Source organism: Populus trichocarpa, chromosome 13, assembly GCF_000002775.5.
Source record: "Populus trichocarpa isolate Nisqually-1 chromosome 13, P.trichocarpa_v4.1, whole genome shotgun sequence".
Taxonomy (NCBI): domain Eukaryota; kingdom Viridiplantae; phylum Streptophyta; class Magnoliopsida; order Malpighiales; family Salicaceae; genus Populus; species Populus trichocarpa.
The window spans coordinates 6,259,704-6,281,832 of NC_037297.2; the positions used below are offsets into that span (position 1 = coordinate 6,259,704).

Genomic DNA, 22,129 nt, shown 5'->3' on the forward strand with positions numbered 1-22,129 from the left:
TATAAATGAATATTAAATATGAAGAAAGCCTTTAATAATAATAAATATATTTTATTATTACAAGGTATATTCACTAACACAATGATCTCTCTCTTCTGAAAGAGTTTTATGCCTTGTTTGTTTGCAGGAAAACAAATTCCTAGAATTTATTTTCCTCATTTTCCCATGTTTGGTTACAATATGGAAAACTAGTCAAAGGAAAGTTAATTCCGGTCAAAATAAAAAAAAAAGTAACTTTATCAAAGGAAAGTGTTTTCCTTCTGATAAGGAAAGGAAAACACTTTCCTTTCTTTCATTACACCCATTTTCTCAAATCACGGTCTCTCTCTCTTTTCAAAAACAATTGGAAGCAGGAACAATTGAAGCATTTCTCTGAAACAATTGAAGCATTTCTCTGGAACAATTGATTTCAGGTATCTTTTTTCCTTTATATTTTTATCTTCTTCATTTAGATCTGTAAAAATTATGGCATAAATCCTTTGATATTCTTGATAAATCTGCTACCTGTCATATTTTTTCCATAACATTTCCATAATACAGTTTTCTTCTTCATCTTACCTCGTCACATTCGGCTAGTTAAAACAAACCAAATTCATCAAGCAAGCCACAAAAAACACATTTTTTCCATGACAGTTTTCTTCTTCATCACTCACATTCGGTAGCTCACATTTCTAACTAAACAAACCAAATCAAGTCTACAGAGAGAGGCAAAAAGGGGGGGGGGCAAGATTACTGTGAATTAATCAAAGCAAAATCCCCAAACTTCCCCAGCAAAAAACAGCCCCTCCCTGTTACCCCGTCCCCGAATCCAGCCACCATATCCCGGGTGGAAGCACAAAGAGAGAGAGAGACAAAGTAAAAAAAGGGGGGAATCAGTGAATGTGTGGAAAATCAACCCTGCTCTTTTTTTTTTCAAGTCCCAGCGTTATCAGAACAAGTAGCCGGGGGAGAGAGGGAGGAGAACTGGGAAGGAGGAGCAGGTCTTTGAGGTATAGCCCTCTTACCCCTTGAATCTTTGATCTTTGTCCGGATTCTTTGTGCACAAAGAGAGGAAGTTAAGGAATTCTTGGCGAGAGAGAACAAATGGCGAGAGAAACCAAGAGGGAATAGGGGGAAACCGACAGGGAACAGGGTCATGAGAGAAAAACCGAGAAACCGAGAGGGAGAGGGAACAGGGGAAGGGGAATGAGAGAAACCGAGAGGGAGAGGGAACAGGGGAGTGGGAACAGGGGAATGGGAAAGGGGGAACCGAGAGGAAGTTTAATAAGGGGAATTATAACAGAACCTAATAAACATAAATTTGTGTTTTATTTTGCTTTGATTAATTTATGATTAGTGTTAGATTATATTTGTTACATATGGATAAATTTGTGGGACTATACCGGTAATTATATGGATTTCATTGCGCAATATCTATTGATCGTTGTGAACTTATGAATTGTATAATTTTCAAAACGGTTTTATCATCGAGAAATTGAACTTTATGGTCTTAGATAATATATTTTAAGACCTTGTTTGTTTAGGGAATCAGATATCATTGCCATAACTATTATACATTGTCAGCTTCTTTCAGCATAATTTATTGTATTGATTGTGGAAGTATTTTATATGCTTTTTTTAATATTTATTTCCCCAAATTTTTAGGTTTTGTTATCAGAAAACTTCACTTTCATGTTATGGATAGTAAGATAATTCATACAGCATGTATGAGAGCAGCTGTAACTGTGATACCTACAGTGGTAGCTATTATTGAACAAGAAAGAAATAGAATTTATATACCAAGAGAACCACGTATAAATGCAATTGCTCAACGAGAATTCTATATTGACAGCATTTTGAATCGAGGTGATAGACATTGCGTTGAACAAATTCGTATGAAACCTGTTGTCTTATATAGATTATGTGATGTTCTCACAAGTCGTGACCTATTACGATCAACTCAAAATGTGTCTATTAGGGAGCAAGTAATTGTGTTCTTATAAATTGTTGGCCAAAACCAAAGATTTCGTTTTATTAGTGGTATATACTATAGGTCTGTTGAAACTATCCATCATTACTTTAAAATTGTTTTAAGAGCAGTTTTTAAGTTATACAAACACCTTATTAAAGATCCAGAGGATACAGTTCCAGCTGAGATAATGAATAATCGAAGATTCTATCCTTATTTTAAGGTATGAGAACAATACCAATATTTTTATACATTAATTAATTACATCTAGAAGAAAAGTTTATAAATTATTTTTTCATGTTTATATAGGATTGTGTGGGAGCAATTGATGGTACCCATGTTCATGCAAATGTTCCTGTTAAGATTCAAGGAAAGTTTTGAGGTCGAAAAGAAGGAACAACACAAAATGTTTTAGCAGCTATAACTTTTGATTTGAAGTTTATGTATGTTTTAGCTGGCTGGGAAGAAAGTGCACATGATTCACGGGTTTTAGGTGATGCATTATCAAGACCTAGTAGTCTAAAAATTCCAGAAGGTATATAATAAAGTATGTATTATATGCAATAAACATATAAAATGTCTTATTAGATAAAGATAGTGATAGGTTTTTTTTTTAATTTGTAGGGAAATATTATCTTGGTGATGTTGGTTACGGTATTTGAAAAGGAATCATTTCTCCTTTTCGTGGAGTTCGATATCACTTGAATAAGTTTACAGAACGTTCACCAGAAAATGAAAAGGAGCTATTTAATCTTCGACACTCTTCATTGAGAACCGCTAGTGAGGGTTTGGTATTTTGAAGAGTTGTTTTAGATCAATTGATAGAAAATCTTTTTGGTCTTATGAAACACAAGTAGATCTTGTGCTTGCATGTTGTATTATTCATAATCACATAATGGGGGTTGATCCTTATGACTTTCTTATGGAAGAAATATGTACGGAAAGTGAACCAATTAAACGAACAATCAACTTAAGTCAACGGGAGGAAAGGGAAGAGAATAGGGAATGGATAACAAAAAGAGAAATGATTGCATCAACCATGTGGAATTGATTCCACACACACACACACACACAGATATATATATATATATATATTACAGTGAACAATAAAGCAACATAAAAACCCATCTCTTTTAGTGTATTTTGGGAATGGTTTAACTAGCATACGGTCCACGATTTGCTTCTAGTTTCACACAATTATATGAAATACTATATCAAATTGTAATTATTACATTTTATATAATAATATAATTACTTAATATATGTTATTTCAAATATCTTCCTCTTGACCTTCATTGTTAGTGTATATGTTTTGCAATCAATCAGTTAATTATATATAACATTGACTTTATTCATGAAAAAATATTTATTATTAATAAAAACATTATTTATCTAGATTATTTATTTATATTTAATTAATGAGTCTTGAGTAAAGATAAAGTCTTTGAAACAAAATTATAAAGTGATTATAATTATGATAATTTCTTCAAAAACAAAGCATTTAATCTTTCTTATCCATGCTTTATTGAGATGAATGTTAATTAAAGCTATTGACATGAATATATATTATTATTATTTTAAAGGAAATAATTATCCTCATAAGCTAAGATATGAGAGATATTCGAACCTAATATGTAAGTGCTTTTTGGATAACATGTATACTAATCTGACAAAAAAAAAAAAGAGTTTCATATAGAGAGATCACAAGTGTGTGTAAAAAGACTCACATAATAGTTTTTTAAGTGATCATTAGACTTAAGATCACTAATTTATCTTATATAGATAATGTTATGTTTTGATCCCGACTACAAGTTGCCTTAATAAAAAATAAGAAATAGATAGATATTGAGTATATCATGAACCATATGAAGATATTTAAGTGATTAAGAAAGGATTCATTACCCTTGATGAATTAGAGAAAATGTTCCACATGTTCTCAAATAGTATTGATAATAAAATTCTTACGCAATGCACAATCACATTTGAAAAAAGTTTTTAAATCTTATTCAAAGAATTAATAATTATTGATGTTCAGGAAAAAAAAAACATGGTTTGATAGAGCAGAAACACGATATACTTAAATGTCTAAACTGAAACGTTCTTAATGAAGGTAATTACACTAAGAAACTAGTCACGAAAAGGTTAAGTCAAATCATATATAAATTTTTAATATTTGGGAGATTATGATATGTTACTAGACAGTGCACTTAATCTTTAAATATAAATCAATTAATTTATTAAATGATAATAAATTAAATTGTTTAATTTATTTAATTGTATTTTTATTTAGGATTGTGATTTATATTTGGACTAATATATTAAGAATCTAATGTATCACTAACATTAAGAATCATTGGTAAGAAATTCAACTAGGATGATTAATCAATTATGACTTGATTGAAAATTAATTTTAGAAATTAACAACTAGAGTGTAATTTATACAAGGAATTACGATTCTAGACCAAGAAAAATAAAATAGTGATTTGATTGCATAAAAATTTAAAAATATGGTGAAATACTATAGATGATGTTTTTTAAGGAGCAAAAAGATATTTTTCTATCAATACGGTTATCAAGCTTTCTCTATAAATAGAATGTTATGTTCTATATTTTTTTCCAAGTGATATACACACTCTACTCATCAGATACACCAATAAGAATAAGCAATGTAAAGAAAAGCACGAGCTAGTACTCAAGGTATAACAATCACTATCTTCTAAAAAGATTTTAAAACATTTCTAATCCGGTGGTTTGTGTGGATTATGTTAGAGGTCGGACAATTATGAAGCTTATGACTTGTGACAACTCAGCCTTGAAAAGTTCATATAACCTAAAAAAAATTTGTTAATTGGGTAATATTTATACAAACCCAACATGACCTTAAATTATCCAACAAAATCATTAAGACTAAAACAAATTAAAAATTGATGTTTTCACTATGTTTTTGTGTTTTGAAAAACCAAACACTCATCACTATGATTAGAATTATCATATTCCAATTTTGACTCTCCAATTTTATAAAAATCCAAAAAATCAATATTTTTAATAATTTCTCTAGTCTTTTAGATTTTAGCTATTTTATGATTTTTTAATGTATTTTTGCATTTTTTTTACATGTTTTGAATAAGGAACAAGCAAAAAAATCAAAGTCGAAAAAGAAAATAAAAACAAGAAGAAAGACCTACGCAAAAAAAGAAAGAAAGAAGGAAATGATTGTTCCTTTAACTTAATCCCTATAAATAGCATGTTATTTCATCATCCATACAGAGCCCTCCATGTTATTCATCTTCTTATAATAAACACCTTGTATAGCTCCCTATTATTTTCGTTGCCATTTCGACAATAAATTAATATCACACTTTAAGAAAAAGGGGTATTTTCTTAACCTTCCTTGTTCAAAATATTATTGTTCTTATGATGCAAACTTTCCATTACTTACATGCATATCGGTTTTAAAAAAGTTCTAGTTCTCTTACTTTCGTTAGAAGTTGTAAACTCTCTTTTTTAGATTAATGTAGGTGTCTGAGCCAGTTTGCGTACACCTCGACTAATCCCACGGGCTCTGAAGTTAACGACCATGGAAGCCTCTAGTGGCCCTGACAGATAAGGCTTTCCACAGATGTACCTTAATGGGTCTAATTTTGAAATCAACCATGTAGTATGATACAACATATATTGACGCAATCTCTTCGCAGCCCATGCTAGTGCGCAACATAGTTTCTCAATCATAGTATACCTAGACTTGCATTCTGTGAACTTCTTGGTTAGGTAATAAATGGTCTTTTCCTTCCTTCTAGTTTCATTGTGTTGTCCAAGCACACATCCCATTGTTGTTTCAGTTACTGTTAGGTACAATATCAACGACCTTTTTGGTACAGGAGGAACAAGCAGGGGTGGATTCAACAAGTACTATTTGATTTTCTCAAAAGCCTATTCGCACTCTTCATTCAAAATTCTCGGATTCTTCTTCCTTAACAAACGAAAGATTAGGTCACAAGTCGTGGTTAATTGGAATATAAACCGAGCAATGTAATTTAACCTTCCCAAGAAACCTCTCACATCCCTCTCAGTCTTGAGAGGTGGCATAGATTGAATAGCATTTACTTGATCGGGATCAACTTCTATCCCTTTGTCACTCATCACAAATCCCAACAACTTCCCAGATTTCACCCGGAATGAACACTTTGCATGGTTAAGCCTCAACCTATACTTCCTTAATCTTTCAAATAATTTCTTCAATATTTGGACATGATTTTCTCCCTCTCTAGATTTTTAGCAATCATGTCATCCACATATACTTCAATCTCTTTGTGCATCATATCGTGAAATAGAGTCAACATGGCCTTTTGGTAGGTGGCCCCGACATTCTTCACCCAAATGGCATGACCTTGTAACAAAAGGTTCCCCATGGTGTTACAAATATTGTCTTCTCCTTATCCTATTGCACCATTTTCATCTTATTGTAGCCCAAAAAATCCATCCATAAAGGAATATGTAGAGCTACGTGCTGCATTGTCCACCAACACATCTACACGTGGTAGAGGGAAATTGTCTTTAGAGCTAGCCCGATTTAAGTCCCTAAATTCCATGCAAACCCTGATTTTATCTTCCTTTTTGGGTACTACCACTATGTTGGACACCCAATGTGAATATTTGACTACTTCTAGAAAATCAGCGTTCCACTACTTTTCAATTTCAGCTTTTACTTTTATTAAGACATTCGGATGGATTCTTCTCAACTTTTGCTTAACGGTTTACATCCTTCTACCAGTGGTACCCTGTGTACTACGTTATCCGTATCTAAGCCAGACATATCCTCATAGGACCAAGCAAAAACATCTACATAATCTCGGAGCAATCATAGTCCCTATCTTCAGTTGATTCTTTTAATTTCTTCGTTACCCACATCTATGGTTTAAGTTCCTCTTTAGCGGGTTTCCAAGCTTGTTCATGCTACTTTATTAATTTTGGGAATTCCCTAATGTTTTAAAGATCGGCAGAGCGCGGCGTTGCGGCGACCCTTCCCGAATAAAGAGAATTGATTGATTTCAGTTTTTTTGTTTTTGTGAATAAGGGGAGTCGCCACCTAGTATTATGGTCACCAGGAACCCTAACTGGTCTTTCAGAGATTCTAAAGCAAGGGACTGGTTGCGTAAAGGGGAGGTATTAGCACCCCCAGTACGTCCTACCTAAGGTAAGCTGCTTGATGTTTGGTTTGCCTTATAATTGCTATGGTGTTGGTGTTCTCTTAATTAATTTTTTCCTAAGATAGATTTGCTATGATGAGTAGATTTGGGTTCAAAGTCTAAAAGCAAGAACACTTGGCCAATATGGATCATACCTTTAGATATGTCTACAAAGTGCCAAGGAGAACCAATGCAAATCTCTTGAAATCTGTGTTTGATTCAAACTAAATTTATTAAGATAGAAATCCAAGGAGATTCCATGTGCTTTAAAAGCTCATTTTTCCCTTAGTATTTCAAGAGTTTGCGACTCGTAAATCGCAAGGAGGAGGGACAAAAATTTAGAAATCTAAGAAAATTCAAAGCGCTTTAAAAGCCTAATTTTGCCTTAGTGTTTCATACTCTCACGGCTCGTAAACCGTGGAGTCAAAAATTAAAATGTCCTCAATTATAATCAAGGCTTCTTTCAAGGATGTGTGATGACTTATTATTCCTAGAAAATTATTTTGGATATTTACCACTTAAGGTTTATTTATCCAAATATTAACATTGAATAATAACAAGTAATTCCCAATAATATTTTGGATATTCATCCCTTTGGGATTTCTTTATCCAAACATTAACAGTGAATAATAGATTCATTCCCCCCAAAATAAGATTTTTGTATTTTTTGGAATATTGGTCAATTCCCTTTGGAGTTTTACAAACATGTTGTAAAATCCAAAAATGCAAGAAAATAATTTTTGTTATGTTTAAGAAATCCATGCGAAAACACATTTTCGAAACTTCCAATATTTTTTTATATAAAAAAAATATTCAAAACATGTTAGGGTATTGAATATATGCAACACACAAAAAACCATTTTTCATATTTGATCAAAACACAAAATCACAGCTAATCACAATTAAAGAACACAAACCATACACATGCATTTCAACATTCTCAAATAAAAAAATAAACAGTTCATATAAAACAAAAAGGGCAGAAACCCGAAAAATGGCCCTCCAAAGCTAACTCGTCAAACAAAATCCAGTCCATCAACTTAAGCTTAGAGCGTAAACCTAGCTTGGCCCATCGCTTTCAACAGAAAGGAGGAAGTTCGCATACACAAGAAAGCTAAAGTTTTGAACCCAATCCCATAACAGAAACCGTTGCTCACGCGCACCCTTTTTTAATCTCTAACACTTTCATGGTTGTTTCATACAAAAAGGAAATAACTTAAAGAGTGTGCTTTTATACCATGTATATCAAAGACACTAGAACAAGAACCAACAAATCAAATGGCCAGCTATCTCACTTTAAAAGAACCGGAAGGAAAACATGGCTCCAGAACCAGCCGAAATATCACCTCAAACTAAAGAGGACCTTCTCTCATTTGTTTCTTTTCCCTCTGGACAGAGCTTTATTTAGGAGCCAAACTCATCCTATGCAACAATCTAAAGCAGAGAGACATTCGAACAACGAAATGGAGGAATAATGAAGACCTGTAAAGTTCACAGTTCCTCACAACAAGAGAGTAAAAAAAAATGCAGCTGTAACATAAATAATAATCTAATCTCAAAGACATGGGAGGAACAGTAGGCAAGCATACAACTTTATTGCTAAGATGGAAAATGAACGTCCCAAAACAGAAGCAGAAACAGATTTTGAAAAGAAACAAAACCAAACAAACAACTTTACATATGTTAAAGAAAAAGAAAGTCAAGACTCATACCTGCGGATCCTGCACGTTTTGAATGCAGAAAATGAAATATAAACCGATGGAAAAGCTTCTGCCTTTTTACTTATAATAACCAAAGAAAGCCTTCCTCTTTTTGCCGTTAGGAGCTTTTTCAAAAAACCTCTTAGAGTTTTTGCAAATCCCTGTTCGGCAAGGTAGGATAGACTTAACTCTCAAGATAATCTCTTCTCGTTCTCGTTGTTTCTCTATTTCTCCTACCCTCGGCCTCCTCCTTGTTCTCTCTGTTTTTCCTTTTCTCCTCTATCTCTCTTCTTTTCCTCTCTGTGTTTAAACTCTCTCAGTCTCCCTCTACTCTCTTTATTTTTCTCCTCCCCTTTATTTCTTTTCCTTTTGTTTTCCTCTAGGTCAGTAGAGGGGGCTTATATATAGCCTAATATATCTCTATTTAGGAAAGATTCAATGCATTAATCTAGGATGCAAATCCCAGCTGATTTGCAGCCAAATAATGCAAACGAGGAAACTACAATATTCTCATTGACTATGTGCTGATTCTAGTGATTTCTTTCCAACATAAACTCATCATCCCATCCATCTATGTTAGGGATAAAATCCCGGCCATTAGATGATGGTGAGGTTCTTCTCTTCATGGCATTTTGCAGCTGTCAAAAGTTGTTGTCTCCTATGAATTAAAACTTCACAAACGTGATCTGCAGCTCCAAAATGGCAACTAGCAGGAAGTTGCAGGAAAGAAATCAAACGGGGAGGGTTGTGCAGAGAAAAAAAGAAAAAAAGAAATCAGACAGGATAGTTTGTGCTCAAAATTACCATGAACAGTACCCTGCTAATTAATCCTATGAGGCTGTTTTACGCTGCCAAGTAACAGACATTATTGACATTTTCTGATCCAGTCCCTGTTTTTTTATTCCTCGAACGAAACCGATTTACTTTCCAAAGTTTGAAATTTGTCTTTAATTAATCTGATAAATCCTTAAAACATCAAGTCGGGTCCCTCGAATCAAACCTGCAAACTCAGGTCAGGATCCTTCTTGCGGCAGGATTCTCTACTTTCACGCTAGATATTCAAATGAGAATATCTTGAGCTTCTGATAACGAAATCAAGCGATTCAAAAGCCCAAATTCATCTACACATACAGGACTACAACTTTCATGGAGGATCCAAAGTGAGATAAAATCCTTTTGAAGAACAAAATTGCAAATAAACTCGGGCTGGAACCTTTCTCCTGGCAGGATTCTCTGCTTTCACACTAGATATTCAAACAGGAATATCTTGAGCTTCTGATATCGAAATCAAGTGATTCAAAAGCTCAAATCCATCTACGCATTCAGGAATACAAATTTGATGAAGGATTCAAAGTGAGAAAAAATTATTTTAAAGAACAGAATCTGGCAGTCAAAAAGGGTTTCCTGATCTGATTCAGGAAACTGACAATGCTGAGCATCCAAATCTAACTGAGAGTCTGCCATAAGAACAGCGAGCCCTAGGACCCATTAAAGGTGTAGGTCAATTCTTCAACATGTCATGAGTGACAGAATATAGCTAGGATTGTCAGATATCGTACGAAACCAAGTCAGAATCAGAGCCTAAGTTGGAACAAAAAAATTATGACAGTAGCAGAATCAGTTTTTTTAGTTCAAATTCTGAGGGATTTATCCAAACTTAAAGACCAGATAAAGAAGTGACGAGTTTAGCATTATGAAGACTCCTAGTTAATCTAAGAAACCTGACGATTTTGGCAGCAAAGGGGAAGGATAAAGAGGGTAGAAAACAGCTCAAACAGGGTTCGACAAACATTTCTTCCTTCTCTGCTTTTGTCAAACTTACAGCAAACATGAGCTAAACTCCTGCACTCGGTTCAAAAAGGGTACACACCATCTTCAGCACGTGGGGTCCAAAAATGAGTAACAACAAATGCCCCCTCTTTACAATGCTTATGAAGCTAAGACTTGTCAAGTGCTTCGCGTAGTAAGTGTTGTAAAGATAAATTGCCTAATCATGCAAAAAACTTTGTGTTTTTCCTAAACAATGGTCTCAATATCGGGTGACCTGCCCATCTTAAGAGTTTTTAGAAAAACTCCATGTTTTTTCTAAAAAAATGGTCTCAATATTGGGTGACTTGCCAATCTTAAAATTCTTAGAAAACTCCATGCTTTTCTAAAAAATGGTCTCAATATCGAGTGACCTGCCCATCTTAAAATTCTTAGAAAACTCCATGTTTTTCTAAGAAATGGTCTCAATATCGTGTGACCTGCCCATCTTAAGATTTTTTAGAAAAACTCCACGCTTTTTCTAAAAAAATGGTCTCAATATTGGGTGACTTGTCCATCTTAAAATTCTTAGAAAACTCCACGCTTTTCTAAGAAACGGTCTCAATATCAGGTGACCTGCCCATCTTAAAACTCTTAAAAAACTCCACGCTTTTCTAAAAAATGATCTCAATATTGGATGACCATCTACTGCTTCTGAAGCACCTTCCTTAATCAATGTTATTGAAGAAGTAATTGTGTCTAGTGAGCTTTGCATAATATTTCCTCCCTTATTTACTAAAGTGTTGATGGAGTCCCTAACCTCGCCCAAAAAATCATCAAAACCATCCTTGAGTGAGTTGTTGAAGGAGAGCAGTAGGGCACGCTTGAAGAACCCTTGAGATTTGAGAAAGGGGAAAGGGGAAAGGGGAGAGTGTCGGTGTGACGGGGAGGGGAGACAAAGACAATTAATTAATTTTTTCTCTTTATCAAACTCGTTAACTCGGTCCGTTTTTACCGAGTTGACCGAGTTTAACTGTTTTCGAGTTTTTAACCCGATTTTGCACGTTATATATGAGTTGACTCGTAAAATCGTACGATTTTATGAGTCAACTCGTGATTTTGACAACATTGAATACAAACACTCATACCATAAAGAAAAAGCACACCTCACCACTATAAATCAAGCCTTATTTACTTGACCATAAACTCGTACATCATACAAATGTAGCCACAGTATCCATAATTGTTGATCTAACTCTCTCTACCATAATTAGAGCTCCAACCATCCAAGAAAAAAAGGAGCAACCAACAACGACGACGACGTTCTCTGCCATCAACAGCAATGAAGTTCTTTCCTTCACTAGATTCTGGCAAGGAAATTAGCACCAATAAAAGGCAATGACAAGCAAGGGAAAAAAAAACACTCAATACCAAGGAGAAAGGCAAAAAAAAAAATGTCTTTTTCTCTAATATCCACTTATAGCTGACAATGACTTGCACGATGGTTGGAAAAGAGAATAAGAGACTTTCTTGCTTTTGGTCCAGCTAGTGGAGGCCTAATACCATCAGCTGTGTCCCACACACTACCTCCTGAAAGCTATAGCAGGTATGTATTTTTCCAAGTTAGCAATCAAATGTAATTGATTTTTATTTTATCATGAAGTTACACTTTTACTTTTCACTTCAGTTTTCAAAGCTAATCCTTATTTTTTTATTGGATAATTTATTTTATTTTATTTTATTGGAAAATTGACTGGCTTTGGATTCAAAATAGAAAATTTTAATTTCTAGTTTTTTCCTTTTTGTTATCTTTTTTTCAATGCCTTGTTTTTTTCTTAAAAAAATTCTTATTGTCATGTCCAGACTCTGTTCTGAATTTTACTTGTTTTCCTTGTTTTGATTATCAATATATATAGTCATCTTTAAGAACATTTGTATTTATCATGATTCAATATATTCTTTTCATTTTTATTTATCTACAATTCAGCTTATTCTTCTTCCCTTTATTTATCAAAATTAAGCATACTCTACTTGCATTCATATGTTCTAATTTATGCATGTTACATATTTGAATTGCCTTTTATTTTGTGTCGAATTTGGATTTTGACTTAAAAATCTTTGTTTAGGTTTTTTGTCTTGAGTATATTTTAAAAAGTCTTTTTTTTTTTCCTTCTTGTAGATTTCCATATGTTTTTCATGTTGTAAGTAACACATATTAGTTCTAACACTAAACCAACAATACTCCTATTTCTAGAGTTTGATGTTGGCTCAATGTAATTCCTCCATATATTTTTGGATAAATCAACAAGCCAAATTTGCATTTTTTTTTTTCTTGCTATAATTTGAAATCCATGATTTTCACTTCATGTGTTTTGTTTTTTTTTTTTTCATATAGATTTTATATGGGAATCTTAATTTGATTCATCTCTAAGTAGATGATATTCCTGAAAAAACAAAAAAGAGAAAACATGTAAACCATGTGTTAAGTAGCATAATTCCCAATCGAGAAATACTAAATTAAAAGGAAAATTTTTATAAATATGAGTGAAAATTCCTAGTATGTTAACATAAAACTTGGAAAAAACAAAAAAAAAATTAAATCGGTATGCGAAAAGTATAGATGGTCAAAGATTTGACATAAATAATATATGAGACAATTAATGATTGACATTGCTGTAAATAAAAGAAATTTTCCTCCCCTTTTAAACATAATAGTCGATTGGACTCCTCTTTATTTTTCTTCATTTTCTCCTTTCCTCTCAAATTATATGGCATTGGATAAGGATTTAGGTAAAGATACGGGGAGATATGGGGAGATAAGGATTATATTAAAGAAAACAAAATCAAAGTAGAGAAAAACTTAGAGAGATAGAGATATGGGGAGTTTGGGTGTAGAGAGAGAGCTTGAAATTAGAAGAAAATGAGAAAAATTCTTGAAATTTTGACAAAAGGCCTATCAAATTGGGCTAATTAGCATTGGTAAAGTATTCATTTTCTACTAAACCCACTCTTTTTTCTTGCTATTATTTAGGAGATTGAAAATTCATAAATTAAAGATTTTAGGGTTTAAATGAATTGTCATAAAGTATTAATTTGTGTTAATTGTGATGTATATTATATGGTTAAGGATTAAATTAGAGAAATAAAGATTGTCTGACTATTGTTAGGAAATTTGGGGGAACTACTCTTATTTTAAAACCTTACTTTTACTCTTGCTTTTTTATTCTGACTTATCAAAGAATTAACCAAGCTTAATAAAATCTTATATACTCCTCGTTTGCATCTCAATTATAAGCATTAAAACGATCTCAATTATAAGCATTAAGTGGGGGTTAGTTATAATGGTACTTTAGTATAAGTTATTATCGTGTCAAATTCAATTATAAACATGAATTTAGCTTTATTGGGAGTTTATATCAATCTTACAAACCTCTTCAATCATATCCATGGTTCCCATCAATCTTACAAACCTCTTAAACCATATATTATCCTCTTTTATAAAGAACCTCTCCATTTAAAAAGAAGTTCATGGACAAACATTTAATGGTCTTCTTGTCATTCTTAGTTGCCTTTTCATAATATTCTTGATTTTTTATATACTCCAAGATATATATATAAACCATGGTTTTCCATTAGATTCCTTTTTTATGCTCAGACAACGGGCTAGAGTGTCTTATATTTCTATTTTAAATGGTTGGATCTCCATTCCTTCATCAATTTTAAACATTACTACAATTATCGCTAATGCATTCATCATATGGTTCTCACCTTGAGGCAAGTGGCTGAAATCAACAATCTTAATTTATTTTTTTTATCAATCACGTTATGTATTATTGGTATGGGATATATAAGCTTTAAATATGGAGCCAAATATTCTCCTTTTACCAACGCTTAATCTCCATATACCTCTAAATGCCTTACTTTTAATTTGATGGCCTCTCGCATCCCAATCAACAAGCTTCATATTATATGACTTCATAGTAATCGGAAGTGTTTACCTGTTAGTGATATCAATACAACTCCAATACCATACTCAAGAGCTTTTGAGGCCCCATAAAAAAACATAACCCATTTTCTTTTTTCTTTTTTGTTGAGTCTTTTCCCCTATCTTTTTCAATAAATATTATGTCTTCACCAAGAAAATCAAATTTTACAGGCTCATAGTTTGGGATTGCTCGATTCAAGAGGTAGTTTATGATTGTGCTACCTTTGATTGATTTTCAAGACAAGTAGATGATGTCATGTTCAATTAGAAACATTTTCCATTTAGCAATCCTCTCATAAATTAAGGCTTTTTGAATATATACTTTATGAGGTCCACTTTAGATATAAGACAAGTTGTGGAGCACAACATGTATTCCCTTAACCGACGAGAAATCCACGTTAAAGCATAACAAGTTCTCTCTAGGGTTGAATATTTAATTCTTTTGATGAGGTAGGTATACAACCCACTCTTTCCTATCAAATTCACCTTGTTTCCCCGGCATGATCCTCATTGACATCTCCAATACCATAAGATAAAAGATTAGTGATCTCTCAACAACCAAAAAAACATCAAGACTGGTGGATTTTAGAGATAATAGTTGATCTTCTCAAAAGATTATTGGAAATCTTCATTCCACTTCTCAGTCTAATTCTTCTGTAAAAGTTTGAATATTGGCTCACATGCAGGCGTGAGTCTACAAATGAAACTGTCTATAAAATTCAACCTTTCTAGAAAACTCCTCACCTCCGTTTGGGTTCGTGAATGTGGTATTTCTAAAATTGCCTTTAATTTATTTAGATATACTTTAATTCCCTCTTTTCTCACTGTTAATTCCAAAGGCTTATTGGATGTCACTCTAAAGGTGTATTTTACCGGGTTTAACTTGAGTTGAAATTTTCTTAAACTTTTAAGAAGCTTATTTTTCTCTTCTTGGGACTTGGTAATCATATCATCCATTCTCTCGATGACTACTAGATTTTCATCCACGATGAATTTGAGCTTTTGATATAATGTTAAAGGTATTGCTATAAGGGAATGGATCTTGAGCCTCCCCACTAGGATGCTATAGGCTAAAGATATTCCCATTACTTGAAAAGTTGTATTGAACACACATATCCCTGTTTCAATTGGTAATTCAATCTCACCGATAAATTCCTCCTGTGCCATCGAAAGTTTTCATTATCATGTTGTTTGGGTTCATATAAGAGATGTCAACTATCAATTTCATTAGAGTTGATTTAGGTATGATGTTTAAGGAGGAGCCATTGGCTATGAGGACACATGCCATGATGAAATCCTTACATTTTAAAGAGATATGAAGAGCCTTGGTGTCACTTGTTCCTTCTGAAAGAATTTCCTCGTCTATGAAGTTGAGGTAGTTATTTGCCTTGACATTCCACACAATGCCATCTAGCTATAAAGTTTACAATGTCATTTATGATTCCTCGTCAATTTTAATGGAGTTCAGCAAAGATTCCCCCAGTACCAGGCGGATAAAAAAAACACTGATAGCCTATTATTGTGGTATATAGATGATTCGTTTATCTTAGCTTTTCAACCTGGCAGCCAGGCACTAAGCTGTACAACTTTATTTCTCAAAGGCACTGTCAAACTGATATGTAGGTTTTCTATCCATTTGTGCTAGATCCAAGTATGACTTTTTATGTAATGCATGAACACCAAAAGACTTTATCCTCTTCTGCTCACTAAAAACCCTAGAAACTTTCTGGGCATAGCAGCGCACCTGCCCAGTACATCTATACCTGATGTCATGCTAGACCTATTGGGAAATGAGCTTGACAGAGCGTCAGACCTAGCACGCCTGTTTTTTGGGTGCGACTAGGTTGGTGCGCGCCAGTCCAGATCGCCTGCAGATATCAGGGGCTCTGGGTCTACGCAATTACTTTGATCCCGCATTATTTTTAAAAATAAGATATAATAATAAAATCTTGTTACATCAAATGACTATGATCAGTTATGTAGATGATTTTGAACATCACTTGTATATATGCAACCAGAAATAATCGTTTTGCAACCTCGCGTTTACATGTGTATGTACGTACGCAGTATACTTTTACCTGATTATAATTGCAACAAATGATTTATCATCAGAACACAGAGCTAAATTGACAAGAAAAGTGAATATTTCAGTAAACTTTTGTAGAAAATTTCAAACAAACATACATAAATGATGGGTGTATATATATATTATTCATTCTCTCATCGATCGTCGCTATCTTTTTTTCTTTTTAGCAGCACTCCTCATCACTTTCACACGCACACTTTTAACCTCGCTTACATTATATCACAGAGGAACCATTTAGCTTATGGGAGAAAAAAAGAAGTAAACAATTAAACTTATAAGGAAGACGCGATAAATTTGGAATGAGTTTGCCCACTTTGTAGCTGGCCCTTCAACATACCGTCAAGCTCCTCGACAAATCTTTCCATGGCAGGAGCTGGCAAGCAAAACGGCACCACAATCCCATTTTCTCCTTTCTTGTTTTTAAATGGAATTAAAAAGCTTGCAACTCCAGGGATTGCCCCAACTCCACCTTTGGCAGCCCCGCCGTATATAGCATTACCCCAACCGAAATCTACCACTTCGAATCCTGCACTTCTTAAGTCCGATACAAGGTATGCCCTTACCACTGTAAAATGAGGCCTCCCCTTAGTTACCATCAAAGATGCTACCGATCGCATATATTCCTCAGTCACGTCAGCCTTGGCCTTTCTTACCAATTCCAAGGCATATCCAAATGGCTTCTCCGAGAGTTCCCCGGCAGTTGCCACTGCTACCGGAAAAGCAAAGCCATTACCGTAGTATCCAGTTGGTAATGGAGGGTTAAATTTCTCACGAGCATTGACAATGCATATTATGCGCATCTCTTCAGTAGGATCTGGTTGGAGGGCAATGGTACGACATTTCCAAAGACATGCTGTTAATATTTCGAAAGTGGAACAACGGCTAAGGTGAGGCGGGATCAATTTTCGAAGAGCAGATATCTCTGAAGGGCCAAAGAAAAAGGAACGATGAGCCATATCATCAAGTGGAATAATTGTACCGTTGGTGTCAGCTACCTCCTCGTACTCACGGTGTATGCATGTAACCCGTGGTGGGTTTCTTGCATTCAGAACATGCCTTTCCCACACAGCTGGGACGGAGGGGGTAGTGGCTCCGCGTGCCATCTCACCAACCGCTGCCATGAATTGGACTATGCCGGAGGCATCACTCATGGTATGATTGAGGCGAAGGCCAAAGATAAAACCACCACACTTGAGGCGTGTCACCTGCCATTTTGCGTAGTATATCAGACACCATGAATTGTGCTATGCCTGTGTCAACACCTCTGATTTAAAGTATTCCTTAATTCCCTGAAAGTGTATACTAAAGAGTAATTTTGAACCTCATGTAACATATATGGTGTGATTTTTTCTTCCTCCTCTGTTAACTGGTTTTCTTATCCTGCTAGAGAAAATATATGGATTCCCATGGATTTCTAAAAGAGAAACTTCCGGGGTAAAAACTAGATAAAAAGTTAAACTCTTGTTCTTCTTCTTCTTTTAATAGAATAACCATTCTTTTTAAACCCAGCCCGGTGGATGACCCGAGCTTTGGGTCGGGTCATAGGTTTTAACCGGATCATACGAGTCAACCCTAATTTTATTTTATAAATCAAAACCATGTTCTTTTGGTTTAAAAAAATAAATAGTCATCGGATTACAACCAGGTTTTTGATCGTTTCTTGTCGGGTCAACCATGTTAACAAGTCAACCTGCCCGGTCAGCCGGGTTTTTAGCTTCCTTTATTTTTCATAAACTCGGTCCGGTTCCGATCCAGAATCAGCCAGGTCTTAGATTGACCCGCTATGCCGGGTTGAATTTTAAAACTATAAAAATAATCATATACTGATTTGACATCACATGAGTATAAAATTGTAATTGTATATTTTATAGTTTCATGGAAAAGAAAAGAAAAGAAAAAAGAAAAAGAAACTCCTGTAATTTTCTATCTTTCAAAATGACTGTTGATATATGTGAGAGTAAATTATAAATTAGTTTTTTCTTTTACTTTTTTTAAATATATTATAGTTTTTATAGTCTTAAAAACTAATTAATTATTTTTTGCAGCTATTTTTTACTCTTTTTAATTTTTTTCCAAGAAATAAAAAAAATACATAACATAAAATTAATAGATGAGTTATAAGTTAGATGGTCAATCAACGTCAATTAAAAAATACATCATTTCAAAAATGAATCTTTTAAAAAAATTAAACAATATTATTTTAAAAGATTTAAAAAAATATCAAACCAAATTTTTTGATCAGTGAATAAGTCATAGATTGATATTCAACCAAGCCAATTAATATTTGTAATTACTAATTAGGATATAACATTAAAAGTAAATAGTTTTGATTTTTTAATAATATTGAAAGCATCCCAAAATGAAAAAAAAAGTTAGAAGCGGGATATTTATATAAACAATATACTTGTCCTTGCACAGGTGCAGTGAAACATACCTGAATAAGTAACAGAGGGCAGTTTAGAACCCCGCTAGAGCCAGGGACATCAAAGATGAGCTCCTCCAGGCAAGGAAATGGAGGTTGAAGTGCATCACCAAACTGCTCAAGTGTAACATCAGCGTCAGCCTCTATAAACAAGATACCCTCGCCAGTGCATTCCACCATGAGCTTGCGGTTTTGCCCTTCCCTCAGCCTACCGGCAAATGGATAGTAAAACACCAACGTTTTAGCAATTGCCTCTCTGATGACCTTGACGGGGTCTTTCCCTTGCACTGAGGGATTGTGGCGATAGAATTGTATGACTGGAATGTGGAATCGAAGCCCTTCTTGGTCATCAATGTCAGATAACAGTTTGAACTCATGTGGGGTGGGCTTCGCTGGTTTGATCAGCTCGGGCTCACGTCTGTGAACTTTGAAAACCAGAGAAGCGGGTGATGAAGCCATTAATGTGGTATAGAATGAGTTTTGTGAAAGATGGTGCGATCCAACAGGTTATATATAGGAAAAACTTAAGCATATGGTACAAATATTTGGGTGTTTGTAAACTTATAGCGTGTACATGCGCAAAACTGAGAGCATATGGGACAAATACATGGTTGTTGTAAGCTTCTAGCCTGTGCATCCATGCTTATTTCATAATGAATGTAAAAGATATGCAAGTGGCACCACCTTCCTTTTATTAATCGATCGGTAGTGATGGATTTTCTTAGTGATTTATTGATCTAAGTAGTAGCAGTCTTAGTCAAGGAGTAGATATGATTTTTCAAACTGTGTCTCTTGGCTGTATTTGTCATTCAACTGTTGGCTTGGCTTCTTGGATCGACTCGTGGCTCATCTCCTGTAAAGCCGTATGTGGCCTCACTGATCAAAGTTACGGCCTCTTTTTTTTTTCTATCTATCTTCTCAATTTTTTATCTATCTTTTCAATTTTTTACAATGACTCTCTCTCTCTCTCTCTCTCAACTTCTAGATACAAAAACATGAATAAATGAAGTTTGAGATCAAAGTGTAAAATGCTAAAATAAAATAATAAAAATAAAATAATACATAAACTAAAACTTCATCAATCAAATTAAAGTTTCCATGCCAAAAATAAAGAGAGATCACTACTTTACTTTTATTTACTTTTTAAATTTGGTTGCTTACAATGCTATTATTGATTATTAATCTCGCTCCCCTTGATATTATAGTTGTTAGTTAATTGTGTCACATTTTGAATATAGAACTCTTTAATAATTAATAAAAGGAAACTATGAATCCAAAAATTGAAATTAGTCTCAAAGATTTAGATATTGAATTAGTTATGTCTAAAGAAAAATTAACATCACCCTTATTGCAACCTTTCAAATGAAAAATTATCTTTGCTAACTGTTTTTTCTTAAATTTATTATACACATGTTATTAATTATCTAAATCTATTTCTTAACTTTTTTTTTATGATGTATCTTATGATATTTATAGTTTTTCTTTAAAAAAAAAAAGATGTTGAAAAATTGTCGAGAAATATGATGTTAATCTCTAAAAATAATAGAATTCATTAAGCTTTATTCTTAATGAAAGTTTAGATATTAATCCCTAAAAATTAAAGATTTCCTTGATTTGAAAATTTTAATGAAAATTTTGGTATTCATCCCTAAAATTTTAATGGCTCAAAGAATTTTGAATTGATATCAATTGCAAATTTGAATTCTATTATTATATTTGTGTTAAAAGTATGTTTGAATTAACTTTATTTTTCCATGAGTTCTAGTGTGTGTGTGTATAAACATGTATAAAGTCTAGATTTTTCTTAAATATTTTTTATATTTTGACTGCTCACTAAAACATTCTTTGCTCACTAGTCTAATTAAGTTTGAAAAATAAATAAAAATTCATCTAATAAAATATATTTATTTTTTAGAATGATGATTGGTTCAAGTAGTTTGATATTTATTATATTTAATTTAGGTCTTGAGTTCGAGTTTTGTAAATGAAATTCATTATCACTGAGAGAACTTTACTTCTTAATAGGCTGACCCGATTTGACCGAATTGATTGGGGTTAAGTGAACTTCTAGATATTGAAGTTTAAACAAAAAATAAAAATAAAAAAGACATCTAACCAAATAATAGTCGGAGAGAAAGAAAGAATTAGATTTTAAGAAATATATAATTTCTAACAACTAGAAATTATTAATTTTATAAATTATGGCATTCTAGAATGTTTCGATAGGAGTGAAAATAAGATTTTTAGCATGGTGTCGTAATAAAAATTCCAAGGACAAATTAAAGAAAAATTTGATAGAAAATACATTTTTTTTAAGAATTAAATTAGAAGATTTTAAAACTTTGAAAAAAGAAAAGAAAATAAATTGTTTGCATCGAAACTGACTACTTCCACTGAGATATAATTCATTTTTTTTCGCAAAAAGGACAAGAACTCCATCTTGGTGCACACACCCCATATCTAAAAATTATTGAGGTCCACAGCATGTGAAGTCTTATCCAAAAAACTTGATGGCTTGGCTATATGTTTATAAAATCACTACTGACCTCCTTTTACTAAAATAGTATTTCGTTTTTGTTTTTGTTTATTAAAATTTTTAATCTTATTCTTTAGCCTAGAGTTGTTGAAGATTAAGTTTTATAATTTATTTTGATTTATTTTTTATAGAATTATTTTGATTTTATGATTAGATTATAAATTTGATGGGTTAACTTTAATTGACTCCAATTTGTTTTTTTTTTAATTTCATACTTTAACATTAAATTGATTGAGGATTGTGTTTTATAATTTGTTTTGATTTTTTTTAGGGGTTATTTTAATCTCATGATCCAAATTATGAATTTGACAGGTTAAACCAAGTTGATCTAAATTAATGTAATATATTTGCCTCAATACTCTTAAAAAAGATATCAGTTTAATTTTTTTAAATCAAACTATGTTTTACAAGTCATTCAAATTACTTTTAAACCTATCAAATCAACTGGGTTATATTAAATCAAGTTTTATATAATTTAAATATTCTTTTTATAACTAACAATACATTAGCAACAAGACAA

General features: G+C 33.1%; 1 protein-coding gene and 1 long non-coding RNA gene across 3 annotated transcripts in view; both read right to left on the minus strand.

Annotated features, from left to right (window-relative positions):
* Nucleotides 1-19,731, minus strand: part of LOC18104173 (benzyl alcohol O-benzoyltransferase) — a 64,170-nt gene extending 44,439 nt beyond the window's left edge. The window contains exons 1-2 of one of the 2 annotated variants that reach the window (XM_002319731.4): nt 19,086-19,699; nt 16,692-17,856 (exon numbers count right to left, since the gene is read on the minus strand). In XM_002319731.4, the coding sequence (XP_002319767.1) occupies nt 16,924-17,856; nt 19,086-19,532 (1,380 nt within the window). In that variant the 5' untranslated portion in view covers nt 19,533-19,699 and the 3' untranslated portion in view covers nt 16,692-16,923. Of the gene's footprint in view, nt 1-16,691; nt 17,857-19,085 lie in introns of those variants that run through there. The other variant, XM_052446341.1, reaches the window with a different exon arrangement.
* Nucleotides 8,080-9,676, minus strand: LOC112323744 (uncharacterized). Its single transcript, XR_002977201.2, has 2 exons — nt 8,847-9,676; nt 8,080-8,616 (listed from the first exon to the last, which is right to left on the minus strand). It is a non-coding gene; the product is annotated as an uncharacterized LOC112323744 (long non-coding RNA).
* Nucleotides 19,732-22,129: the final 2,398 nt, after the last annotated feature.